The sequence below is a fragment of the Nomia melanderi genome, chromosome 4 (assembly GCF_051020985.1).
Source record: "Nomia melanderi isolate GNS246 chromosome 4, iyNomMela1, whole genome shotgun sequence".
Lineage (NCBI taxonomy): Eukaryota > Metazoa > Arthropoda > Insecta > Hymenoptera > Halictidae > Nomia > Nomia melanderi.
This window is the reverse complement of record NC_135002.1, coordinates 13,383,347-13,407,185: the sequence shown is the minus strand read 5'-3', so window position 1 is coordinate 13,407,185 and position 23,839 is coordinate 13,383,347. Positions and strand designations below refer to the sequence as shown.

Genomic DNA, 23,839 nt, shown 5'->3' with positions numbered 1-23,839 from the left:
AAATAGCGACATTTCCAATCAGTAGGGAATAGCGACATCTCCAATTAAACAGTACAAAGGAAGCAATAAATTCTTGTACTTAGTATTTGTAACATATATTTTTTTACTTATAATTTTTTAAATTATAACATACGATAAATTAATATATTGTTCATTTAACAATAATTTTTTTTTATTTAAAATATCGGTTTCAACATTTAATAGGTCAATATCAATAAAATTTTGATAAATAAATGGTAAATAATGCGATTATATAATAACAATGTATTTTATTGCTGTTATACAAAGGCGAGTACCGTATATTAATGTGTGTAAAGTATTTAGCGCATCCACGATCAACGTGGTACCGGAGAATAATGATAACACTCGTCAGACTTCTAACTCATATAAAAACATTGTATCTCAGTAACCAAATTATTTACAGTTGTTTCGTTGTTTTATACAGATGTTTTACCTATTTGTCTACTGCTTTTTCAGGAAAAAGCGTGACTTACTATGTACACAATAGCGTGCGATTGTTTAATCAGATCATAAAATATATTAAGTACATAACAAGGAATGTTTAATGAGTCTTTCAATTTCATACGTTCCATATATGTAATATTCTGCGTTTATACATACTCTACCATATGATGTAATATGTATTGCAATTGATTTGTTGCAAATGCTTTCCATCTCTTAACATAACGCGTAATACGTTTGTGATGTCTTAATTACATTCTTCCAATGTTTTCTTAATCGCATGAATTCAATATCAGTATCTTACAGTTATATGCAAAAATTATCTTCAAGTCTTGATTTCCTTAACTTACGCACCCCAGTCATCAAGATTTAATCACAAAACACGAACTGTTTGACGCGCAAGAAACTTTCTCTGACCTATGAAATTCCATTCGATCCATTTGTCGATTTTTCTGGTAAACACTTCATGATTGTTGGCTCTATCAACTTCCATACTTCGGCGAGCTGTAACGTTTAAAAATAATAATTACTCATAAACTCATTCCAAAAATTATCTTCTCTAACTATTCGAAATGTTTTTGTTTTTTTCTTTAATGAATCTATCACTAACGCCACGTTCTACGACACTCAAATTAATTTTTAGAAATATCCTTCCGCATTTTTAACGTTTTACTCATTTTAATTCCATAAGAGTTGGACTCACCAGTTCCTCATTTTTCGATAGCATTAAACACCACAACCATTCTATTTAATTGTAGCTACACAATATTTATCCAAATTTACAAACGAATAATCTTACCTCAGAATGACCGCGTATTTGAACGTTTACAAGACTCTGTAAAACCGTAGCTAGTATCTCTAAATGTGCATGAACCAGTTGGGTTTCCATGTGTAAGCAATGCAACGAAAAACAATTCCGCAGCTCGACGTTCGCGATCACGGATTCCTGAGCGACCATCTTGTTCTCCAGGTATTCAACTGTATCAGTCTGTAAACAAAAGAAAAAAGATTTTACCGAAAAGGACGAGACAATCGATTCTTCGAAGAGAAAAACATAGCTGAACATGAAGAGATCGTGTAGAATTTGATTGAATTATGTAAGGTAATAAGATCAGAGATGATATATTATTACGTTTTGCCCCTCTCGTTAATGTGAGCGACCTTGAGTAACTTCGGAATAACCACGTAATGACGGTTACATGGTAACAATGAGACAAGTTAAATCACCGGATAAATGTATCTCTTCTTAAGACTGTAAATCATCACTTGCCGCTCAAGCATCTCAAAGGATTTATACTAATACTTGCATCTGTGCCGCGGATAACTCCTTGCATTTGTCGTTTTTTTAAAGATAGCATGGTGGATAATGCGCGTTGATGATCAGCGCTGACTCCTCGTTCATGCCTCTCGCATAATATTCTGTGCGCCACGAGGATGTCCAAAAGGAGGTTCAGCCTTTCGCAGACCATCGTCTCTTCTCTAACCGCTTGTTGAAGGGCTCTTGTCGAGAGTAAATTGAATTCTCTGTAATGATGATCGCATATAAGAATTTTTTCAATCATTGCACTATTAAAATATTAATCCATTCGCTACCAACATTTACTTCAATAGCAGTCTCTACGGTTTTAGTATTTTATTAAATAAAATATATATATATATATATATTTACAAAATACCTCTTAATTGACTCTTTTTTGCGTAAAATACGAAATATTGATCATCACAAATACGTGACGTTGATAGCGAAAGTGTTAATAAAAAATGTTTGTACCTTTACAATGGATAGATAACAATGTTTTTAACAGGACCACTATTCTATGAATCGGTTAAAAGAAAAAAGATTTATACGAAGACTTAACTTTCAGATTAGATTGATGAATTCAATGTTATACCAGTGAATTATCACTAAAACTATGGAACGTTTAATATGATTAATATTAATATTAATCCACATAAAAATGACAACTATAGATTTCTTCCGATTTCTTCGTATATTCATTACAGTATTCAAGCGAAACAGTTTACTTCGAAAATGATTTAGGGTACTTAACATTTAAGATATCAATAATTGCGAAATAAGAAAACTGATACCCGCAATTTTGACGGATACGGTGGTAGTTTTGGTCACGGTCAAAGAAAGAACATCTTTTAAATATAATTCAACTTTCAGTGACTTATTTCGCATTTTGTGTTGTTCAAAATTAAATTTCATTCACTCCGTGATACTACTCACTTAGAAATAACGTGGAAACCTTTCTTCATCTCTTGCCAAATGCTAGATCCACCTGTGGCCCAAGCGGTAGTGCCATGAGGTTCCGACGCTAAATTGCTTAGCTGTGTGCCCAACTCTGCCATGTCCATTGCGTAACTGTGCGATCTGATTGCCAAACAATCCGCGATATTTTTTAATCGAGATATTCCAAGGAGTATCACCCTAATCTGATCGCGGCTGTTCGCGAATTCGGTCAACGTTTCAGGCGGTACCAATTCCTTCGCTTTCGAGGACAACTCGGAGGTGGCGAATTCGTCCGGCACCCGCCTGAACACCTCACGGATCTTGTGTTGCGTCTCCTCACCGGTGTACGTGAAGAAAAACTGCACAATGTGATCTTTGCTCACTACCGGATGGCGAGCGATCACTGTGAGGAATCTCAAAAGCGATCGTCTTCGTTCTTCCAAGAATTGAGAGTCCGCTGTAAAAGAAAAATTGTAATTAACACGGTGGTTTGGAAAGGATATTTAAAAACTTTATTATTATTATTATTATTATTATTATTATTATTATTATTATTATTATTATTATTGAGAACCTTATTATTAGTATTTTTGGAAGAAAAAAATTAAAAAATTATTTTTTTCCTTTCTAGTTTTATTTCTTTATTGTCAAAGGAAAGATGATCCGTCGTTTCGACTCGGTCTACTTAATATAAAATTGTTTCTTTTTGAAGGAATAAATTTAAATGAGAACTTTCTTACGAAACAAATGTTTGATAATTTTAACTAAGAACTTCATCTCTTATCGCAGTGCAGCATAATTCATATAATTTTCTGGATTTGATGATATATAATTCATAGAATTTATTAATTTAAATAGTATTTTTAGTAAAATAAGTTTTACAGGTATGTTCAGTAAGTGCACACTATTTTTAAAAAATAATAGACAGTTTGGAAAAATATATGTGTGCTGAAATGAAAAACTTTACCTCCCACGATCTTCTTCGGCGGTAACTTTGGTATCAACCTGTATGGAAACCTTGCGAGGAGTAGTTCATGCAACGACACGAAGTCATTGTAACGTCTATAAACGATAGAATTAAATCTCTGAAAATGAAAACTGTTTTCATTACATTACCCTGTAATTTTTGGTCACATTTTAAATACGAAAGAGGGATGATTTCCAATGAAATTCAAATTTCATCAACTCTTCGTGATGTTATTTTGTATTATTTCATAATATTAGAACTACCTTGCTTGTTACTTGGTATTCCACGTGTTTCAAAAATATTCCCTTCTTCTCAGGCACCAAATTGACCTCTATCGTGTCCAAATTACAAATATCCGTGTACGTGAGATTCAATTTCGCTGGATTGCTGCCTTTGTGCAACCTTTGAGCTAGAAGTGTTACCTCTGAAAGGTCACCAAGAACAGGAACGGGTAATTCTGTGACGCAGAATAAAAGAAAAAGAAATGTAGTCGATAAAAATAACTAATAAAGCTAATAATCTATCAGAAATTATTCTGTATACATTTCATTCATGATTACAAATCAATGTTCAAACTTGAAACTATTTATTTAGCCAGGTAACTGCATTTCACGAGTACACGTGTCATCTTAAAGCTTGCGAAGAATTAAGAAAAATTAATTGATAAGGAAAATTAACACATGCGAACATGCTAATTTCCACCCGAATCTTAACCCCTTGCCACACAATATGAAGTCAGATTTGCGAATAAGTTCTCAAACGTGAATTACAAAAATAATCACTCAATCATTCTGGATTCAAATTAAATACTATTTTTCTATTATTAAAATCATTATGTTCTGAAATACAGATGGATACCGATGAATTGCCAATTTTTCTTCGTTCATTGGTAAATTATTAATGGTAAAGTAACCCTAACGAGCGCAGTTATGAAAGAAATCATAGGGCAAGGGGTCAAATACAAATTTGTACACTTCAGAATTCTTTTATTAATTGTAATTCTAAAATAAATTCTTCAGAACTATATTTTCTAAACAATTTTCAAACGATTTCAACGTTCAAAGAAATAATACGTTGTAAATGGTACGCAGCGGGTCGTAACTTATTTCAGAACTTACGTTCATAGAAATGTAATAATCATACTAATCAGTGAAACCGTGGTTTTATATCCGTGAACTAAACATTTTGTCGTTTAACAAACTGCTTTAAACGACAGTACCGTTGAATTTTCCATGCAGTTGGACCATGAACAACTGCAATTCGTTTCGGTATTGTTATTCGGCGACGCGAAAGATAATGATCGTCGTAACCGCAACCTCGATACCGGAGGAGACTTTCCTGACCTACGGTACTTTACTACGTGTACAAGATAAAAGCGGATTTGAAACTCATTCCATAGTCACTTTTCTTGTGGTTGCGTTTCCCACCACGTTGAACCGCGTAAAACGTCACGTTGAAATATCAACTGTAATTTGACAGGAAATTGCTGTTTATAATCCTGAATACTGCCTCCTAAAATATCTTCCTCTGTTCATTTTTTCCTTTCCAGACACCTGATCAATCGGCCACCGACCTTCGCGCAAAGAAATTATACTCGCGAAATTGTATCAATCATTAGAATATTATTAAGCAACACTTTATTGCTTCGAAAATAATATGGGCACTCGCGTCATCAACACTAGAACTACCAAGCATTCGATATGACTAATATGTACTTCTTATCAAAATTATAAGGGTACATTTGTTTTCATTTTTCTTGATATTCCATACATTAGGTAAGCGAAACTGTTAATTTTCAAAATAACTTTAAATATTTGACATAATTATACCAGTAATTGCAAAATAAGAAAATTAAAACCAGTTTGAATGACTGGCGTTGTAGATCTAGTGTTAACACTTTATTAAAGAATTTATTTTATTACATTTCATACTTTTCGTATTTCTATTTTAAATTATGTTTATACTATTCTAGTATATTTTGTAATTCTTATGTTTCTATTATATTATTTTTATATATCATTCTATTATAGTTTGTATTTTGATTACATTTATGTTTCGTTGTATACTGCATTTTAGTAGAATGTATATCTTCTCATTTTAAAGTACACGAAGAGTCCATTATACGATTCGACAACGTACAAGCAGAAAGTCGGACGGAAAAGCCATTTTCAGTTTGATTAATTTCGAAAGTGCGGATGTACAATTGTAGTAAGAGAAACTACTCGAAGCACGGTTACATATCCGGCAAAACTCTTTCAATCGTGATAAGCGTGTGTCTTTTCACCGATAAGGAAAGTAATTGCTCTTAATAGTCAGTGACACCGTTAAAGATCCTGATTTCTTCGTTCTGATGTTTAATACAAATACATGTGCATACAAAACGTTCTTAACTACCTAAAAAAGACTATGACTGTAACCTTTCTCAATAACTTCAATTGAACTCATTTAATAGATATTATTACAAATTTTGTTTTACAAAAGTAAGAAAAGTATTTGACTAATTGCAAATAATCCCAATTCAAGACTTAATAACAAAAGAAAAAGTATACAAAGTAAAAGGTAATGCATTGCTAAGGGAAAAATGGAAGATTTCATTCGATTGGCTAAATGTTAAGAGAACTTGTAATATAATCGCTTGTAATATAATTGTGCTCTTAATTATGCAAATAGTCTAAGTCATTTCAAGCATCAAAAGTCATATTTCCTTACAAGTTACACACAACATTACACAATCATAATAAATTCTCATTTTTCGAGACTAAATATTTTTAAGAATATTGTGTTATATAGCATAAAAATATTTTATCATCTATCCAAACACACACCTTTAAAAATATATGACTCAGTCCAATTTCAAAATTAACTCGATTCAATGAAACTCGTATTAAAAAAATTGATAAAATATGTTCATTAAGAGATTCCATCAAATTTAATCATGCAATTATCGTATTTTCAAGCAAGTAAAATAATTAGAAAATATTTGTGAGAATAATTTATAAGATGTTTATACAAAAACATTGTATGAAAGAAGAAATGGAACTATATAGAAAACCGTAATGAACTTTGATTTAGTTTAATGAAGAATATTTATCTGTTATCAATTAAAAGATGCGTCTACCTTGAGATTCAGAGTTTTCCAAGAGTTTGTCGCTTGGTTGTTTTCCCTGCTGAGCGAACGCGACTAGAGCAAGACCTTTATACAATCCGCTCCTGGTCAAGTAACCAGTCTTGCTGTCAACCAGTTCCCATATCTAAAACACACAGAAAAAAAGGTATGTTAATTTGGTGACATTATGGCCATCGTTTCCGTTTCGACGAAGTGAACCGCTTGAACGATGTTCTTGCACTGTTCGCTGTAAGTACTTTTTCTTCTCGTTCTTTTAATTCAGCCAATTCAATGCGAATCATCGATTACCCTTAAGACAATCATCGATATATTGATATTAATCGAACATAATTTGTTTTATACGTGTTGCATGGATTATAGTGAGTCGTAAAATAATTCTTCTGATAATCTCAGAAAAAAGAAAGTAAAATATTCTTCTTAAGCAAATTAACATATTCAGGTTGAGAATATTACTCAAATATTTCTTACGAATTTATAACAATGAAAATTATGATAATATCGTAAGGTATATTCAACTGATCTTGAATAAAATATTTTAACGCGAATAAAATATATTTCTGAATGTTTATAACTTGTTGCTTTTATTGATGAATAATCGGTAATATATGACTTATTATATAACACAAAAGTGTTGGAACATCGTCTTTTTCATTTCTCTGTAACTTTCATACATGTACAACGTTACGCAATGCAAACGCAGCTATAACATTGTTTCTTTCATCCTAATCAGGATCATTGCTGGAAAATGATGTTCACGTGTGCAACAATTTACTGCGTATTTTCGAGCGTTGAAAGGCGCGCCTGGTAGAAAATAACACGGTTGCGCAAAAGCTGCACGAAAAAATGTGTGGAGCAGGTTTCTAAAGAACAACACGAGAATGATGAAAGAATGTACAAATTATAATATTCATCGTAATCAACTTTCCTATATAATATTATATATAATACTAAAATACAACATTAAAATGTAAAACGAACGACAGTGGAGAGTAATATTTCAATACTTCAATATTTCAATATGCATATAATTTACAAAATTAAATGCCACCATTTCTGCTCCTAATAAGGAATCCTAAAATTGTCTTCTTTTAAATTTCCTACAGTGTGTATGTACGAGCATGACACTGAAAAATAATAATAACGCATACACCATGCGTGATATTGGATCGAAAGGGAATCGGATAATTCGTGTGATACAGAGAAATATTGGTCTATAAATGGAAAATAAGCCGCAGACCATGAGATACACTCCGTCTAACGGCGCAACCTCAGGTAACACTGTGGACGATTCCTAAGGATTAGGCCATAAATGAAAGTAACTGCATTCCGAGAATTTTTATACCTTGCTCCGTCATTCCACTTCTCCTTCTTCCATTCCCATTGCCTCTCTGTCTTTCACCGGTCTGGCAGACCCAGCAGAAACCGCACGTTACTTGCATCTAGATTGTAGGATCTAAACTGACGAGCAGCGCGTTTTTCAACAACAGATAGACGAGATACCGCGAACAATACGTCCCGGAATTGTTCCTTTTAGGCTGCTCAGTGTAATGGTGCACAGAAAGGAGAGCATCGTACTTACAGAGTGATCGAAAAGGAATATCAAACGGATTATAGAGGATCACGGTTCTCGACAGGAGGCAAATTCTTGATCAACGTGTTGTGAGTGATGGGAATATTCGAAGACGTTCGTTGTTGATTATTTCATTTTCGTTTTGACGAAGGGTGATTTTACGTGGACGGATAAGTTGTTATTCTATGTTTTCAACTATTAATTTGTAATTCCTAATTTGAACACGTTGACTGCCACAAAATATGTTATCTATTCGTTCATAGTAAAGATGAACAGGAACTATCAATTATTTGGTACCACAATTCTTACATTACACTGTATTATCTAATTATTTATGCTATTGAATATTTTTATTCAATTATCTCACGGATTATAATTGTTTTTATATAATTTGGAAGCTTCGATCATAAGTTACTACCGTGGCAGTCAATGTATTGATCCTTTTTTATTTGCGACATTTCCGAGGGAATTAAAATTGAAAATTTTCAGAGTGTAGGTGCGTTTTAAGATTGTGCAAGGTCAGAAGTGAAAGAAACGGTTCAGGTATATTCTATTACCGCGTATTGGATCATGGAATGTTTAACTCCGTAAATTATGTACTACACAGATGACACCGAAACTACACCTGATCCTCGATTTACGCGGTAGTTTTTACGCGCGATCTCAATTTACGCGATCTGAATTTAGTAACAGCAAATAAAATATACTTTCGTTTTCTAAAATGTCATTATTATTATTTCTTTTATTAAGCTATGTGAAATAAATATGTATTTCTAAAACTTACACCAGCTTTCCTCTTCAATATTTTGTTTTCTCTTGTACCGACAGGCTCTATTTACACGATTTTCGTTCGTGTAAAACGAACCCACGTGGAACGGATTTTCGCGTAAATCGGGGGTCAGGTGTACGTAGATTCAAGGAATCATTTTATAAAAATCGCCAACGTTTCTATTATTCATGAGTAACCGATTACGAAATTCATTATGAATCATTTTCGCGTAATGCTTCTGCGTGGACCGTGAAAAAAGTGGTAAATAATAATTAGATAATAGTGCAATTACAATAAACGTATGCGTACTAAACAATTATTCAGTCACGAACCTTTACAAATATATAAAATACAAATATATAAAAGGACAGCAAAAGTAGCTCATTATACAAATGATTTATTATCTTTATATAAACTTGTTGTTACAAATGTGTCATTACATAAATCTGTGTAATTATAAAAAAATTCAAGTGATCTGGCAAACGAGGAAGGAAAACAAAACGATGAAAGGAAATGGAGTACACCTGACCCTCGATTTCACGAAAATCTGTTTCACGTGGATTCGTTTTACGCGAATGAAAATCAAGTTTTAGAAATTCATATTTATTTCACATAGCCAAAGAAAATAATAATAATAATGATATTTCAGAAAACAAAAGTGCATTTCATTCGGTGTTTCTAAATTCACGCGCATAAAAACTACCGCGTAAATAGTGTTCTAATTTCCCGCGTAAAAAGGAAGAGTTGCTTAAAAAACGTCCGCGTAAATCGAGGATCGGGTGTACATTGAAAATCCAAAAAAAGAGCAAGTGAATAATGGCGTTAATACGATTGAAAATCAAACCAAGTAAAAAGCATAGTATCTCGCGCACGTTCTCGTTACGTATTCGAAAGCGCTTGGTCCCTGTTTTCTCGTTGGTTTCACGAGTGTCATTAAACCTTAATCGTCGATCAAGTTCACCGCGAGTAGTCTACAATAAAAATAAGTTCCCTGTTTGCGGTTCGTGCGAACATTGCTCATGAACAATCGCCGTGAAAGCTGAGATTCTGCTCGTCATGGATAAGTACGCCGTCTCAACTCGAGACGAATTATTTCGCGTCGTTCGGGCGTCTTCAGAAACACTTCCATAAAAACACAGTTGCACGGCACGCATACGAAGCTTGTTTTGTTTATTGTAAGGGAAAACGTAAATATTTGCCAAATAATATTTATTAAATTTAGTATTCGTTAAATTGATGGGTTCCGTAAATCTAGTGTTAACACATTGCTGACTGCTAATGTTTTACTAAAATTTTTTATAGGACCGCCGATTTTAGACGTACAATTATTTTGGAAGATGTGTAATAAAACTACGACAAATTTTTGAAATTAATATATATATATTTGAATGAACCCTTTTTTTATTTAGACATAGGTACCTCTAGAATTTGTCTGTGTATGATATTTGGTAAAACAGTTGCCTTTATATAATGGTACGTTACGAAAACTCGTTTCCGGTTGCCAACGTATGTAATATGAAAACGGGAAATCTTGTTCTCGGTCGCCAATGTGTTAACTTCTGAGATTTTTATTGGCTTATATTTTATTTCGTATATTACCAAATCAGGTAAGTTAGTAATTTCTCTGAGCAACGCTTGTATCCTCTCAATAATTGTAAAAGAAGAAATCAGGAATAAATCGTTTTGATCTGTTCGGTGGATTTAGTGTTAATACGTTGACTGCCACGGTAGCCACCGATAACAGGAGCTTTCAAATTGCTTGAAAACAATTACAATAAGAACATTAATGACAAATAAAAATATTTAGTAACATGAGTGCCGTAATACCAAGTCCTTAATAATTACTTCTGATACTACTTGGCTTTGTTTTGAAAGAATAAGTATTATTATACAAAACAATTCTCGGGCAGTGAACGTATCAAAGGCTCACGAAAAGCTTGAGACTTTTAATTTAAATTTTTGCTACGTGAAGTCGACCGGCATTCAATATGTTAGAGAGCGGCGTATTCATTTTGAATGATATTTCTGAACACTAAAAAACTACCAAGCAATCAGACTGACTTATTTCCAACTTCTTATAAAAATTAGAACAATCCGTTTCTTGAGATTGGAAGGATCTTCTAGTCTTGTATCTATGCAAATACGCAAATTCAATTGACAATCTTTCGTAAAAACGTCTTCATAATTTAAATACTTGCAAAATAAATTTTAAACGTATTTACCTTTCAATAGCTATTGCTATTGCTATTGCTATTGAAAGTTTGATCAAGATAATAATTGAAACAAACGTTTTCTAGTAGAAACAGAGGAAAAGAAAAATCACGAATAGATTAGTGTAAGCAAGCAGGAAGGGAGGTCGAGCGCGTGTGTGTACGGTATACATATCCTTTAAAGCGCGAAACAACTGGAACATCATTAAACAAAATTATTGTGGAGAGGGATCGAGGGATGGGAGATCGAGATCTGTCCGCGGCACTGCTTTATCTCACGTGCGTGTTGTGTTCGTGTCGTGCGTTGCATGGTACCGCGTACAACGGAGTCGTATCCATTGTTAACATTCTCCCGACGGTTTCTTTTGAACATTATAAATGATTTTTCAGCTGCATCTTTTTAATCGTACAATAATTACACTTAACAAGCACAATCACTCGATTACCTGAAATATTATTCACTGTTTGTGGAACTCGTTTTTCTAATTGCTAGGAAATGAACGGAAATAATTACGGAATTTCAATTAGAGAAGTTAAAGTGACCGGAAAAGATTACAAGGAAGAAGTAACTTTATCTCTCAAATAAAACAAATTGAAAATAATTTAAATAAACAATTTTAATGGCGATTTTATAACCATTTAATTCTATTTTCGTTCAAGTGTAATTACATTTAATAGATGAAACACGTTTCTAGTCGATCCTTGTTTTGTGTAGAATAAGAAGAATATATATGTCTTGTATAGAAATCTGTAATCGGTTTGACGAACCCTTTCCGATGAAGAGTACAACAAAGTAATTTATACCGGAAATAATTAAGCTGATTAAATCTAATATGAGTTTGTTGGCTATGTCTATTTAAGTCGGTTTACAGATAGTAATTTGATTTCTTTGAGATTGAACAGTACAAACGATTGTTTTTCATGATACTCGTCGGTGATAATTGAAGAGTATACAATTTAAGTGGTCGGTATCATCGGATCTTTAGTTGTTAGGTAGTTTGTGAATATTTATTATCTTATTTACTGTACAATCTTCCCCAAAGAAGTATATTATGGTTCATTACGGTTATTATAATATTCATTAGTACTGGCGTAGATATCGACTAATCGAATAAGTATGTGCGGTTTTGCGGTTTAATTGTAATGTGCCAAACCGCATGCATTTATTCGGTTACGTGACAGATAAAAAATTGTTGAATGGATGTACTTTTTTAATTACACACGTGCAGTATTATATGTTGAAAACAGTTATGCATTTTATAATTATCAAAAATGAAAATGAATAAAAATAGAACGTATACTTATAAAAATATACACTCTTAAAGGTTTCATAACAATTCTTTATATTCTTCCTAAAATATTTCAATTCTATTTTTCATTCTTTGGACACATTTACGATTTACATTTTCGATCAGATTTATACAAAGAAATTTAAATGTTATGAAGTCTCAACAACCGTGAATATCTTTCTCGGCCATAACTGTGACCATGCTCTTCATGGAATTTCTCTCGTGTCCATATATATGAGCGCAAATCTCACGAATTTCGCTCTTCACCGTAATTGTTAGCGACAATCTCTCAGGAATCTCGGTCTTGAACGTAGCTATAAACGAGAGTCTCTCATAAATTTTAATTTTCACTGCAATTTGGGGACTTCTTAACAATGCGGGTACTCCCGGTATCCGGTTACTTGAACACTCGATTTAATTTTGGACTCATTCTTATTAAAAATTAGATTCATTCATCAATTTTTCGACTGCTATTAATTTGGTTAATTTGAACACGTACTAGATACTCAAAACATAATAATGGATAACAGTAAATTTCCATTAATCCTTTGTCCTATGATTTTTTTCACAACTATGCTCGGTAAAACTGCTTCATCGTTAATAATTTAACAGAAAGACTCTAAACATTAATAATTGATAATGGACAAGTAATGTGATACTTACATGAAAAATAAATAACATTTAGATTTCGAATTTGCTTGAAAACATTCATCACGAATTTGACTCGATATTATAGGATAAGAGATTAATTATTAACTTATACTTCTATGCCTTGATTACCTGAAACAAAAGTAAAAATTTCCCCAAACTTTGTAAATACCTGCACAGTAACACGGATAGAATACCTGGATAAAAAATACCCTGATAATTGTGAGTATATACTGTACTGCTCTCACATATTGAGTCAATCCTAAAAGCAACAGGGTCGCAGAGGCAAGGGGACTCTACTATCCAGGATGCTTGCGTCAACAGCTATAGAACAACAGTTGATGTTATTGGTCGAGTCGCATGACGAAGAAAACAGACGGAATAGAATACAATGGAGTGAGATATAACGAACACTGACGTAGAATTTCGTTTCTACGCTACAGCAGCAATTTATGTTCACCGATTTTGGGGATCGTGAAGGCTCGGCTACTATGATTCCTGAAAAGACTGAGGTGAAACGTGCGACCGATTTCCCTTGCCATTGTGCATTAGTAGCTTTTACGATTGACTCATGACGTGAAAGCAGCACAGTACCTGGCTACCCAATGGTGACAGTACTAACAGTTCTACTGTGAAAATCATTTTGGTACATCTTTCCGGTCATACCCGTGAGCATAACTGTAACTATTCTGATTTCGAGTACCTGTCTCCAAGCATGTCTCGGCTATTGTAAAACGAGCCAATACTATAGCGGAAATGGCGGCGTGATTATAAGAAGGTCGATTATACCGAAGGAATGTTGTATTTACAACGGTTGGTTACTCGTATGGACAACTATGCCTTGCGTAATTCACCGTGTCGCGAGCCACCCCGTTGTATACTTATCTCGATACGTTCAACTAACTGATTAGCTATGAAGGTGGTGGCGCATTATTTTTAACTGGTAAATGAATGAATAAAATGAATGAATAAAGATAATAAAAAAATCATAATCCTATTGGATTGTTTAGTATTATCGTGCATTCTTTGCGTTTTTAATAAACATCATTTAAAATAGAAAATGGAGGGAAACTGAGAAGAGTTTAAGCGTACTATCGCATCGTCTTCAATTTATTTTTATTGAAACTTCAAACATCTCATGGCAAGGAATAAGTATCTGTTAAATTCCTGTTACTTCGAATTGCTTTGGAAGATCGATGTTGCATTAACACGTTCGCGACACATATCGAAATAACCTTACTGTGAATCTTTCTTGCAATTGTTTCACGTGATACATTATTCCCATAATTTTTAAATATTTAAAACATAGTATATAAAAACATTTTACATATGTGTCATATATGTGTGATTTTTTGATATAACCAAAGCTACAATACACGGGGTATACTATACGCCAAATATATGTTAATATCATCATAGCAAAGGTAATCAACGTCATACATATGTCGCGAACGTGTTAAAGTTTGCAATGAAATGATCGTTATCAGTAATAATTTTCAAATATAAGTTTGATAGTTCTCTTCTTACATTTGATGGTGCTCGGTGACTATCTATGAAGCACGAAACAACAACGAGAACCCTCATGAGGTGGTCTTGTGGTCTTTCGAGCGTTGATACTCGCGACCGGCGCGATGAATCGTAAGAACACGCTTTTTATCAACTTACACGATGTGTATCATTTGGGATCATCCTATTCGTAGTGATCTGCGATGACTGGCGATAAAGCGGCGACCCACGTAACGTTATTTTGATTGTGTCATTAGTCAATGAACGAGACGCGACCTTCAATCTCTATCGTGGCGTTTCGTGCCGCGTCGTGTCAGTTTATTGCTGCTAATTTCTTTTACGGTCAGAAACATTTGTTCCAGGATTCATTTGGAAAATATTCTCTGTGTCGATTGGTATAACGCGGTTGATTTATCTATTGTTTGAATAGTATGTATCATTGATTTTGATTCGTACAGATACGGAAATATGTATCCTAATTGTCTACTTTTAACACTAAAATTACTGGAGGGGTTTAATGGAAACACTTCAGAATTTTTATTTTACGATTATTTAAATTATGAAAGTATTTTCGCGAAAGATTTTAAACTAAATTCGTGTATTTGTGAAGATACAAAACTAGGAGACCCGTCGATTTTCAAGAAATCTATCGTTCTAACTTTCATAAAAAATTGGAAATACGTCACTCTAATTACTCGGTAGTTTTAGTGTAAAACATCTAATTTCCAAGATCTAAATGAACGAATATCGATTTCTTTCAAAGCGCTAGAATAAACCGGACAGTAAATGTCTGTGAATCTAGTATTAATAAGCAACCTTCTGAAAACCGTAATTAATAAACGTAAAAGTCTTTTACATTCGCGAAATACTACGTCTCTGGTGATCGTTAGAACCTTTGGTACGCAATCATCCGCCATTACGGAGGGGCGTCCGGGCGGACTATCATCAACGGGCGTGTTAATGATAAAACTACGATACTACACAACAGAAACGGGACAATACATTCTTCGCAAAGAAAAAACTTCATTGAAGGGGGAAAAGTTTAAGATAAACGAAACATCTTTGTGAATGATGAATAAAAGTGTGTTATATCCTTCCAGGATGAATATAGCAAGCTGATTAAATCGAAATGTAATTGAACAAAGTTCAGAGAAGAAAGGTCTTCATTCAAAGAAGAAAACTTTAAAATAAACGAAATATTTGTCTGAGTGATGAATAAATATAAACTGTATCCTCTTAGAAGGATGTCACTCGATTTCAGATGATACTATTTTTTACATAAACTTGAACATTAACTTCCTTGATGACGTATCGAACGAACTGAGTTCTGTTGGATGTACCCAATATGAGAAAGATAGTACAGTAATCGTTACGAAGAATCTTGACTTTTGAGTTTCCGTTTTAGCAAGAAATATGTTTCGACCACATAAGAGATTTGATGAGTGTTTACTCAGCAGTCAAAGTGTTAAATTAACATGTAACTGGACAGAGTATGAATTTAACGTAAAAATTTATCGTCCTAATACAACCAAGTGTCTTTTGTCTTTATTAAGACGATGTCCTTTGCAAGATTAACTCCCGTAAGATGCTACGTGGTCAGAAACGATTACGCTATCCGAGATATCTCGCTCGTTCCTCTTTTTTCTTCAGGATGTAACGCCTAATCGTGGGTGAGAGCGCTTCCGGGAACTTATTCGTCGTGAGTCCCGTCACGATCGTAAAAATTCTGAAACGGTTTTCCTCGCCGGGAACCGCTACGTAGGAAATTTATTCACGTGGCAACTGTTTCGGCACGTATGCACATATTACCGTTGTGCGTGCGTAGATGTATACAGGGTGGCCCTCGCGACAGTTACGTGTCATAACACTTACCATCGGTAATTAGAAAGAAAATGTTAATATCAGAAGATAAACGATTTAGATAATACAGTGCAAGTCCTAATTCTATCACTTTGAATTATTTTTAAATGATTTGTATGAAACAATATTTCAAATTAAAATGAAGAAGCATATTGATAATTAAGCACAATCATAGTAATTAGATTCTCGTTAATTCGTTTCTTTATTGAAACATGAATGTCGTGAATTTGTTTAATGTATGCAATATTTGATTTTGCAATTTTCGATGTACTCTTTCAATGATTTTTACTGAAAATAATGTTCGAAGTTTGGTTACAATTAAATTTGCCATGCTTCACTCGAGAATGTTATACATAATAATTTGTTAAACATGCAACGTTTGTTTGGAATATTTTTTCATATTTATAAGTGGTTTAATGAGTTATGTGATTCAAGCTCTATTTGTAGTATTTATGTGTTTTCACTACGGTACGGCGACGCGTATGGATTTAAAATTTACATCAACTTTTTCAACTCGTTTAAAGACTTTTTTATTAAGTGATAAGAGAATTCAATATGTTTAAGAAAATATATATTTCTTTCTGTTAAGAAAAGTAAAATTATTGTTATTAAGCTACTATGCATTATCGATAATAATTAGACTTAATGGTAGAAGATTCAAGTGTTTACTGTTGTTACTTAGTTACTCTTTAATATTTCTCAATGTCTATAGCGGATTTTATTTATGGCTCAAGTCAATAATTTCTAAATCTTTCATTCGTCACTAGAAACTTCCGATTTGTAATAAATGAGGAGTTCTTTCGCCCAATCCTGTTCTGTATAATATGCACGATGTCGTAAAGTTCTGTTCTTCAAAAATTGTATTACCTTTTATTTAACAGAAACATAAAAAAGAATAATTTTCTCAAATACAGAAAGTTCTGAACGTTTGTTTATATTTTTCATTCTAATTATAGTTGAAAGAAACCGTATAACTAACATTAAAACAAACAATTTCAATATTTTACATTTTACTTCTGTGTCAGTAATGAGGATTTTCACATAATTATTTCATCGATTCGGCAGATGTAGCGATCAATATAAGGAAAACCGGGGAAACGCTCAGTGAAATCATTCAGTTAAATATAAACATTTAAACCAGTGAACTATAATCTGTGAGTGGTATTACTGCGCAAATGGAAGAACTGCGACGAACTATTAATCTGTTTGTTTATATACTCATAAATGCATTTCAACGATTATATTATTAGAAAGTGAATATGTATGCATCCTCGGTCGCTTTGAAATACTACTGGAAAATGTGCATTTGCTGGAAGATCGGCAGCGTATTACTTAAGAGCCTAGATTTATTATAAAAATTGCTCGCTTAATCTCTAATAAGATAGAGGATTAAATATACATTTAATTTCCTACTGGAAACGTTCAACAATTAACCTGCAACGAAAAATATTTTAAATTTATATATTTTGCTGTCTGTAACACAAGTGAATAGTTCCTTAATTCTTTCTTCCATTATTAACACTTATTAGAGTAACACGAATCTAATAAAAATGGTAATGTTTTGATCGACTTGAAGATTTTTAACAAATAAATAGACTTCTATTTGTTTATATTTTAATTTCATTCAAAGTTCTACAAATAGTTCCTGACAATGAATAATATTTGCACATTTTATTTTTTATAGACACTTTTATTAACGTTATTATTCATATTCTACTTTTTTGTATATTATTCACTACTTGATTGTTGAACATATTGCAACGCTCGAATTCAGAATTGTACTTTCAAATTTCTATTGATAAAATATTATTCCATTTATTGCGCACAATTACCCAAGGTTATTCACGATATCACACGTTGTCATGGACGAAGGACACATTTTCCTGTTTCTGCGTTAACAAACTTGCGCACGATGATTATCTGTAAGACAGTAATGACAACCTCTCGTTTTAAAATTTGTTTTAATAATTATTCTTATCGTGTTCTACAAAGAGTGTATTGTTTCTAATTTTTGCTGGTCTACTTCGCGATTATTAAAATGTCATTTCATATAATACATTTTAATCAGATGCATATTTATAAACAATGTTTTTATTTCATCTTGATTATAACTTAAACAATTTTTTATCGAGTTAAAATGTCTCATAATTTCTTATGTTAATTGACAAACCATCTGTTTCCATATGTGAATAAACGAAACTCAAGGCAAAAGAAAATCGAAAATACAGAATATATTTTTCTTCACTCAAGCTTCCTGTTCAAGAATAACGACACGAACAATTTATCTGATACGTGTGCATCCGACAGTCATTATACAATAAGAAGAAACAGTAAATAATGACCAGACGCATTAGCCAACTTCTACTACGTGCCACGTGTACCCAAGAAATATTCAAACTGAATTTCTTCGGAAGTAAAACTTTAAGCAAAAAACGTTCATCTTATATTTTCAATTTCTCAGATTAATATATTGATATGTTATATAATATATTAATATGAATATTAATATTGTATAGTATATTAATATTAATAATGCATTTAATATAATTAATTTATAATTAATAATATATAAAATAATATGAAACGTATTTACTTAATCTCGCATAATTTATACATTTTTTACTAGAACCTTAATAAAAAATTTGAATCAATTTTGACAATTTTAGTCACTTCGCTGTCTAATTATTATTAATCTTCAATCAACTTTTGTATTATAGCTCAATAACGAAGCTTTGAGACATTATCTACTATTCATTCGATTAATCCATCACTGTGCTCTTTCGTCTGCATATTTGTGTGCATTCTTCTGTATCTTATCGGCCTTGTGATTTACGTATAAAACATATTATTGCCCCGATGAAACACGCGTATTGGAATCCGTGTTCGCTGAATCTGTGAACATTTGAAATTTATATTCCTCTAAATCGGTAATGATCTGTGGCGTTGGTCAATCATCGCATGGCGTGAAACATTTGAGAACAAGCAGGAATATTTTCCAACCGCAAAACGTGAATCGGCTTTCTGTTACGGTAAGTATTCACAAACGCTCGGCGACTACGTAGGAAAATAGTAGGCGAACGCGAATATACAAGGTGTCCTACGGATACAATCGTTAACTATGTCCTATGATTTTTTTCACAACCGTGCTTGATAATACTGCTTTATAATAATTTAGTATAAAAAGAAAAGAATTTTATACGTATTCCGAATCTACATTTACTTTAAAATTTAAAGATCGATAATAGACACGTGATATTCAATTTATGTTCCAAATAAATAGGTAAAATTTAAATTTGTCGATTTCAGTTTAAAATTTTCATCACGAGTCTGAGAAATCTCAGGATTATATAAAAGAATATATATTATATAATATATAATTTATATAAATATATATGTAGATTATATAAATAAATTATATAAAGAATATAATATATAACATATTAAAAGATAATCTCACGATTATAGGAGGAAGGATTGTTAAAATGTAGAATATAGAACGAAACTTTCATGCTTTATTCTAATGTAACATTTTTTACCACTCTACATTTGATTAACTGTTACTAGACCTAATTAAAACTCACAAACGAGGTATCAAATAAAAATGCTCAACTCTACATATTTCACATCAGCTGTATTTAATCAGAACTCAGTCAATCGTGTTCGACAAACATTCACGCTTGATTTTCTCGGAAACAAGACGCCAAACGAAAAACGTTGTTCCATATTTTCCGTTTAATTGTTTGTCTAAAATCAAAGGGTGCCAAGTTGAACCACCAATTACAAAACATCTTAGATAAAGTAGGATCTCTATTAATAGAGTTTCTAATTTTCGCGATTTACATTGTTCATAGGCTTAGACTAGGTGGGTAAAAATTCCTGATTTATCCTATTACAGTAACTGAAAAGGTACAGACACTTATTTGAGAAACTATTATACAAGCCGATTTAGTAATACCCAAACTGAAATCTTAATAAATATGCGCTTATAGCTTTCTCAAAGAAACATTGAAAAGTCAATTTAAGTGCTCGGTAGTTTTAATGTTAATCCTTTGAGCCGAATATCGTCGTATTAGAGACATCAAATGTTGATATTTAAAATAAATAATACCAAAAGGGTAACTTTATTATTCGAATACCAAAAGATCAATGTACAATTCCTTGTTTCCTAGTACTTAAGAGTTTAACGTGTAAATTGGCTTCCTGTAAGAAGTCTTTTAAATATTTAAGAAAATCCTCGTCCGCAAAGACTTAACCCATTCGCTACAAGATATCATGTAGTTTGCGTCATAAATTTGGATTAACTGTTACATTCCACGTACGTCAATTTTAGAAAAGAGAATGGATACTAATAAATAATAATTATTTATTTATAATAAATAAGGAAATAATTTTGTTTTCTTCAAAATCAATGTTTGGCACTCCGAGCAAGACGTTTTTAACTTCCCCGGTAGCAAATGAGTTAATTTTATTTCTCAGAGTCCATAATAATTTTGATCTAGAAAATCATTTATTTAAACAATATCATCCCACTGCATGATAACCAAGCGTATCTACTGTCTCGTGTACACGCTCACAGCGTAATAGCGCCACGTGAGCATGTGGACTACACGACTAGCGGCAAGGAGAAAGAGACAAGAAGGAGAGGAAGATAGCGTACCTGGCTGAGAACGGAGCTGCTCAGCTGGGACTTGACGAGTAGGGATTTAAACACCTCTCGTTCCACATTTCCACTCGTGGGAGAGCAAATCTTCTCGTAGACTTCTCTGTAGAACGCCGGTATGCAGCCTGGTACCGCGCGGCGACGGAAACCAAAACAAAAGGACATCACACTTCGCGGGAAATCGCAGGATCCCGCTTCGCCGGAATAACATTGCGAAACGAGCGGATCGATCGTTCGGAAAACGTCGTCGTCGGTGGTTTACGTGTCGAAAAAGAAAAGAAAAGAAAAAAAAAACAAGTGGGGAAATATCGTCTCGCGAACGCGGCATTTGTCGCCGCCGATCGTGATCCACGATGTTTCGTTGCTTCGGCTTCGGTACCGCCATCTGATCCGTAATTTCGTTTTTCGTTTTCTCTGTCTGAGGTTCAAAACCTCGATCATTGGTTTTTCTCTTTTTAAAAGAATTTAATATTTTATCTTATAATAACAGATCAAGTTTGCATTAATATTAATTTCATTGGAATTGAATTTAATGGTTTAAAAACTTGCTATTGATCTAATAAAATGAATGTCGATTTCATTGAAATTGAATTTAGTGAACTACTGACTTGACGTTAACTAATAGAATTAATATTAATTTCAAGTATTATTGTCGAGTTACTAATGCGTCTGTGATATTATACTATTCATGCATTTCCAAGAACAAGTTTCATCTCTCAAGGATATCGAAATCCCATTATCTTTTCATATCCTGTGGATACTTTGGAGTACCGTTTTCATTAGCGCATGAATCAGACATTCCTAAACTCTCTTTTCTAATTCGACTCATTTGAATTTGAGGAGCCATTGTATATTCCCGCTCAATGATTATAAAAAGCTTATTTAACGTTGCAGTTGCTAAATGCATATTGAATTCAAACTGTATCAACTGCCACAAAATTTTATGCAACATTTACTATACTTTGTCGTAGCCATCGATAACTATAAGATTTACGTAACTATTCAAATACACGAATAAATCAAACAATGTATTAACAATTTATTAACCCATTCGCGCAGAATAACAACTCAGACTCGTGGTATACGTTTGTATTTCATCATCGCGTATTAGTAACATTCATACGTTATATTCGTCGTTTTCCTCCGTAATGCTATACCGTCATACCATTCAAACTTTAAGTACTTTACGGATTATTTTATTATTGCTACATTGTATCGTCTAAGCGTATTTTGCCCACAAAATATACAGACTGACTGCCACGCGAATGGATTAACAAACATTTCCTCGTAACAGTTCATGAGCATCCACGGTAATGAAATAAATGATTGTCCTCTGAGCAAAACGGTAACAATGAAGTGATCCTAACTGTCACTATCCTAACAGCCGTGAACAATCTTTAAGGCAACAGGTTGAACAGGTCTCCAAAGTGTAATGTAAAAAAATCATCAAATCGTAAAACCGTGAAATGCGATATCTAGCTGAAACATGACGATCAAGAAACGGTGACAATTTCGTTGATTCGTTTGCTCGATTTTTAGGGATGATCGGAAGGCTAGGCGCGACGTATTCAGGGAAACACGAAAAAAAGCATGGTGAGCGTGTGTCAACGTGATTGGTCGCGTTGAAAGGGGGCACGAGTCGTTTTTAAAAACCGGACGACCTCGAAGGGACCTTGTCAAAGGTGTGTACGGTACACGGGTTCATCATTTACCGAACGACAGATCGGTCGACGCCATGTTGGATCACTTGTAGATCATCCGGGATCCGGCGAGATCGTTGCACCTGATGCTTGTCGGAACAAGAGTTCACCGTCGCAAACGTTCTCTTTTTTGATTTTCGAATGTTTTCTCCCTTTTTTCTGTGAACGATTGACGAACACACACGAGTAAGTATTTCAACGGTGCTGGTCGGCAAGGTACAGTTTTCACCACGACACGATCACTGAGAACACACGCTATCGCCGTGCGGCGAACAACTGACGACTAACCGAACTAACACGACTCCTTCGACCGGCCGTTCTTATTTCTCCCGCCGCGCATGCGCCCTCTCGCACGTTTCACTTAACCTATACGATTCGATGGGGAACGCGGGAAATTCGTATCCACGATGTTTTATATACGCGTGGATTATTCGATAGGTTAGGGTACGTTTATAGCGGAGATAGACGCGAAGAGAGCGTCGATTCATAACGTTTGTATCGCTGATCAATTTAGTTGAACGTAACTGTAAGCGTCGTTTCAATGTAAATGCTTTCAATTAAAACGAAAGTACTATGCATTTCCTCGCTTCGCTCTTGTGACGCAGGCCTAGTCTAAACAACACCTACCGATAAGTACATTCCGCCGGGCTACCTGAAACTATAACACAGGCTTATCAAACGACAGCCACATCTTGCCAGACCACACAAGACACGAACGACGCATCAAGGATCACGTAGGCCCCTCTCCCGAGGTGTATAAAAAACCATCAGAACCTTAATAAAGTGCTGAGTCAATTAACGAACGTCACGGTTTGTCATTCTCCTCCTCAATAGA

The 23,839-nt window shown here is 33.6% G+C and overlaps 1 protein-coding gene across 5 annotated transcripts; it reads right to left on the bottom strand.

The window, feature by feature from the left end:
- Positions 1-99: 99 nt before the first annotated feature.
- Positions 100-23,302, bottom strand: LOC116425369 (sorting nexin-8). Of its 5 annotated transcripts, none has more exons than XM_031972973.2 (9): positions 23,017-23,302; positions 21,302-21,498; positions 6,784-6,916; positions 3,929-4,122; positions 3,666-3,783; positions 2,696-3,155; positions 1,770-1,986; positions 1,262-1,450; positions 100-966 (listed from the first exon to the last, which is right to left on the bottom strand). In XM_031972973.2, the coding sequence occupies exons 1-9, from the start codon at positions 23,039-23,041 to the stop codon at positions 880-882; spliced, it is 1,620 nt and encodes a 539-aa protein (XP_031828833.1). In that variant the 5' UTR covers positions 23,042-23,302; the 3' UTR covers positions 100-879. The 5 variants fall into 5 exon arrangements, with proteins under 5 accessions (XP_031828833.1, XP_076222574.1, XP_031828834.1 ...); XM_076366459.1 differs by having other exon boundaries at positions 3,929-4,089; XM_031972974.2 differs by having other exon boundaries at positions 21,302-21,429.
- Positions 23,303-23,839: the final 537 nt, after the last annotated feature.

Coding starts and splice junctions, on each gene's coding strand:
- LOC116425369 (XM_031972973.2), bottom strand. CDS start 23,041: ATGGCGTCGACCGATCTGTCGTTCG. Junction 21,499..23,016: donor GTCGACCGATCTGTCGTTCG/GTAAATGATGAA, acceptor ATTCCGGCGAAG/CGGGATCCTGCGATTTCCCG. Junction 4,123..6,783: donor GGAAAACTCTGAATCTCAAG/GTAGACGCATCT, acceptor TCTGCGTCACAG/AATTACCCGTTCCTGTTCTT.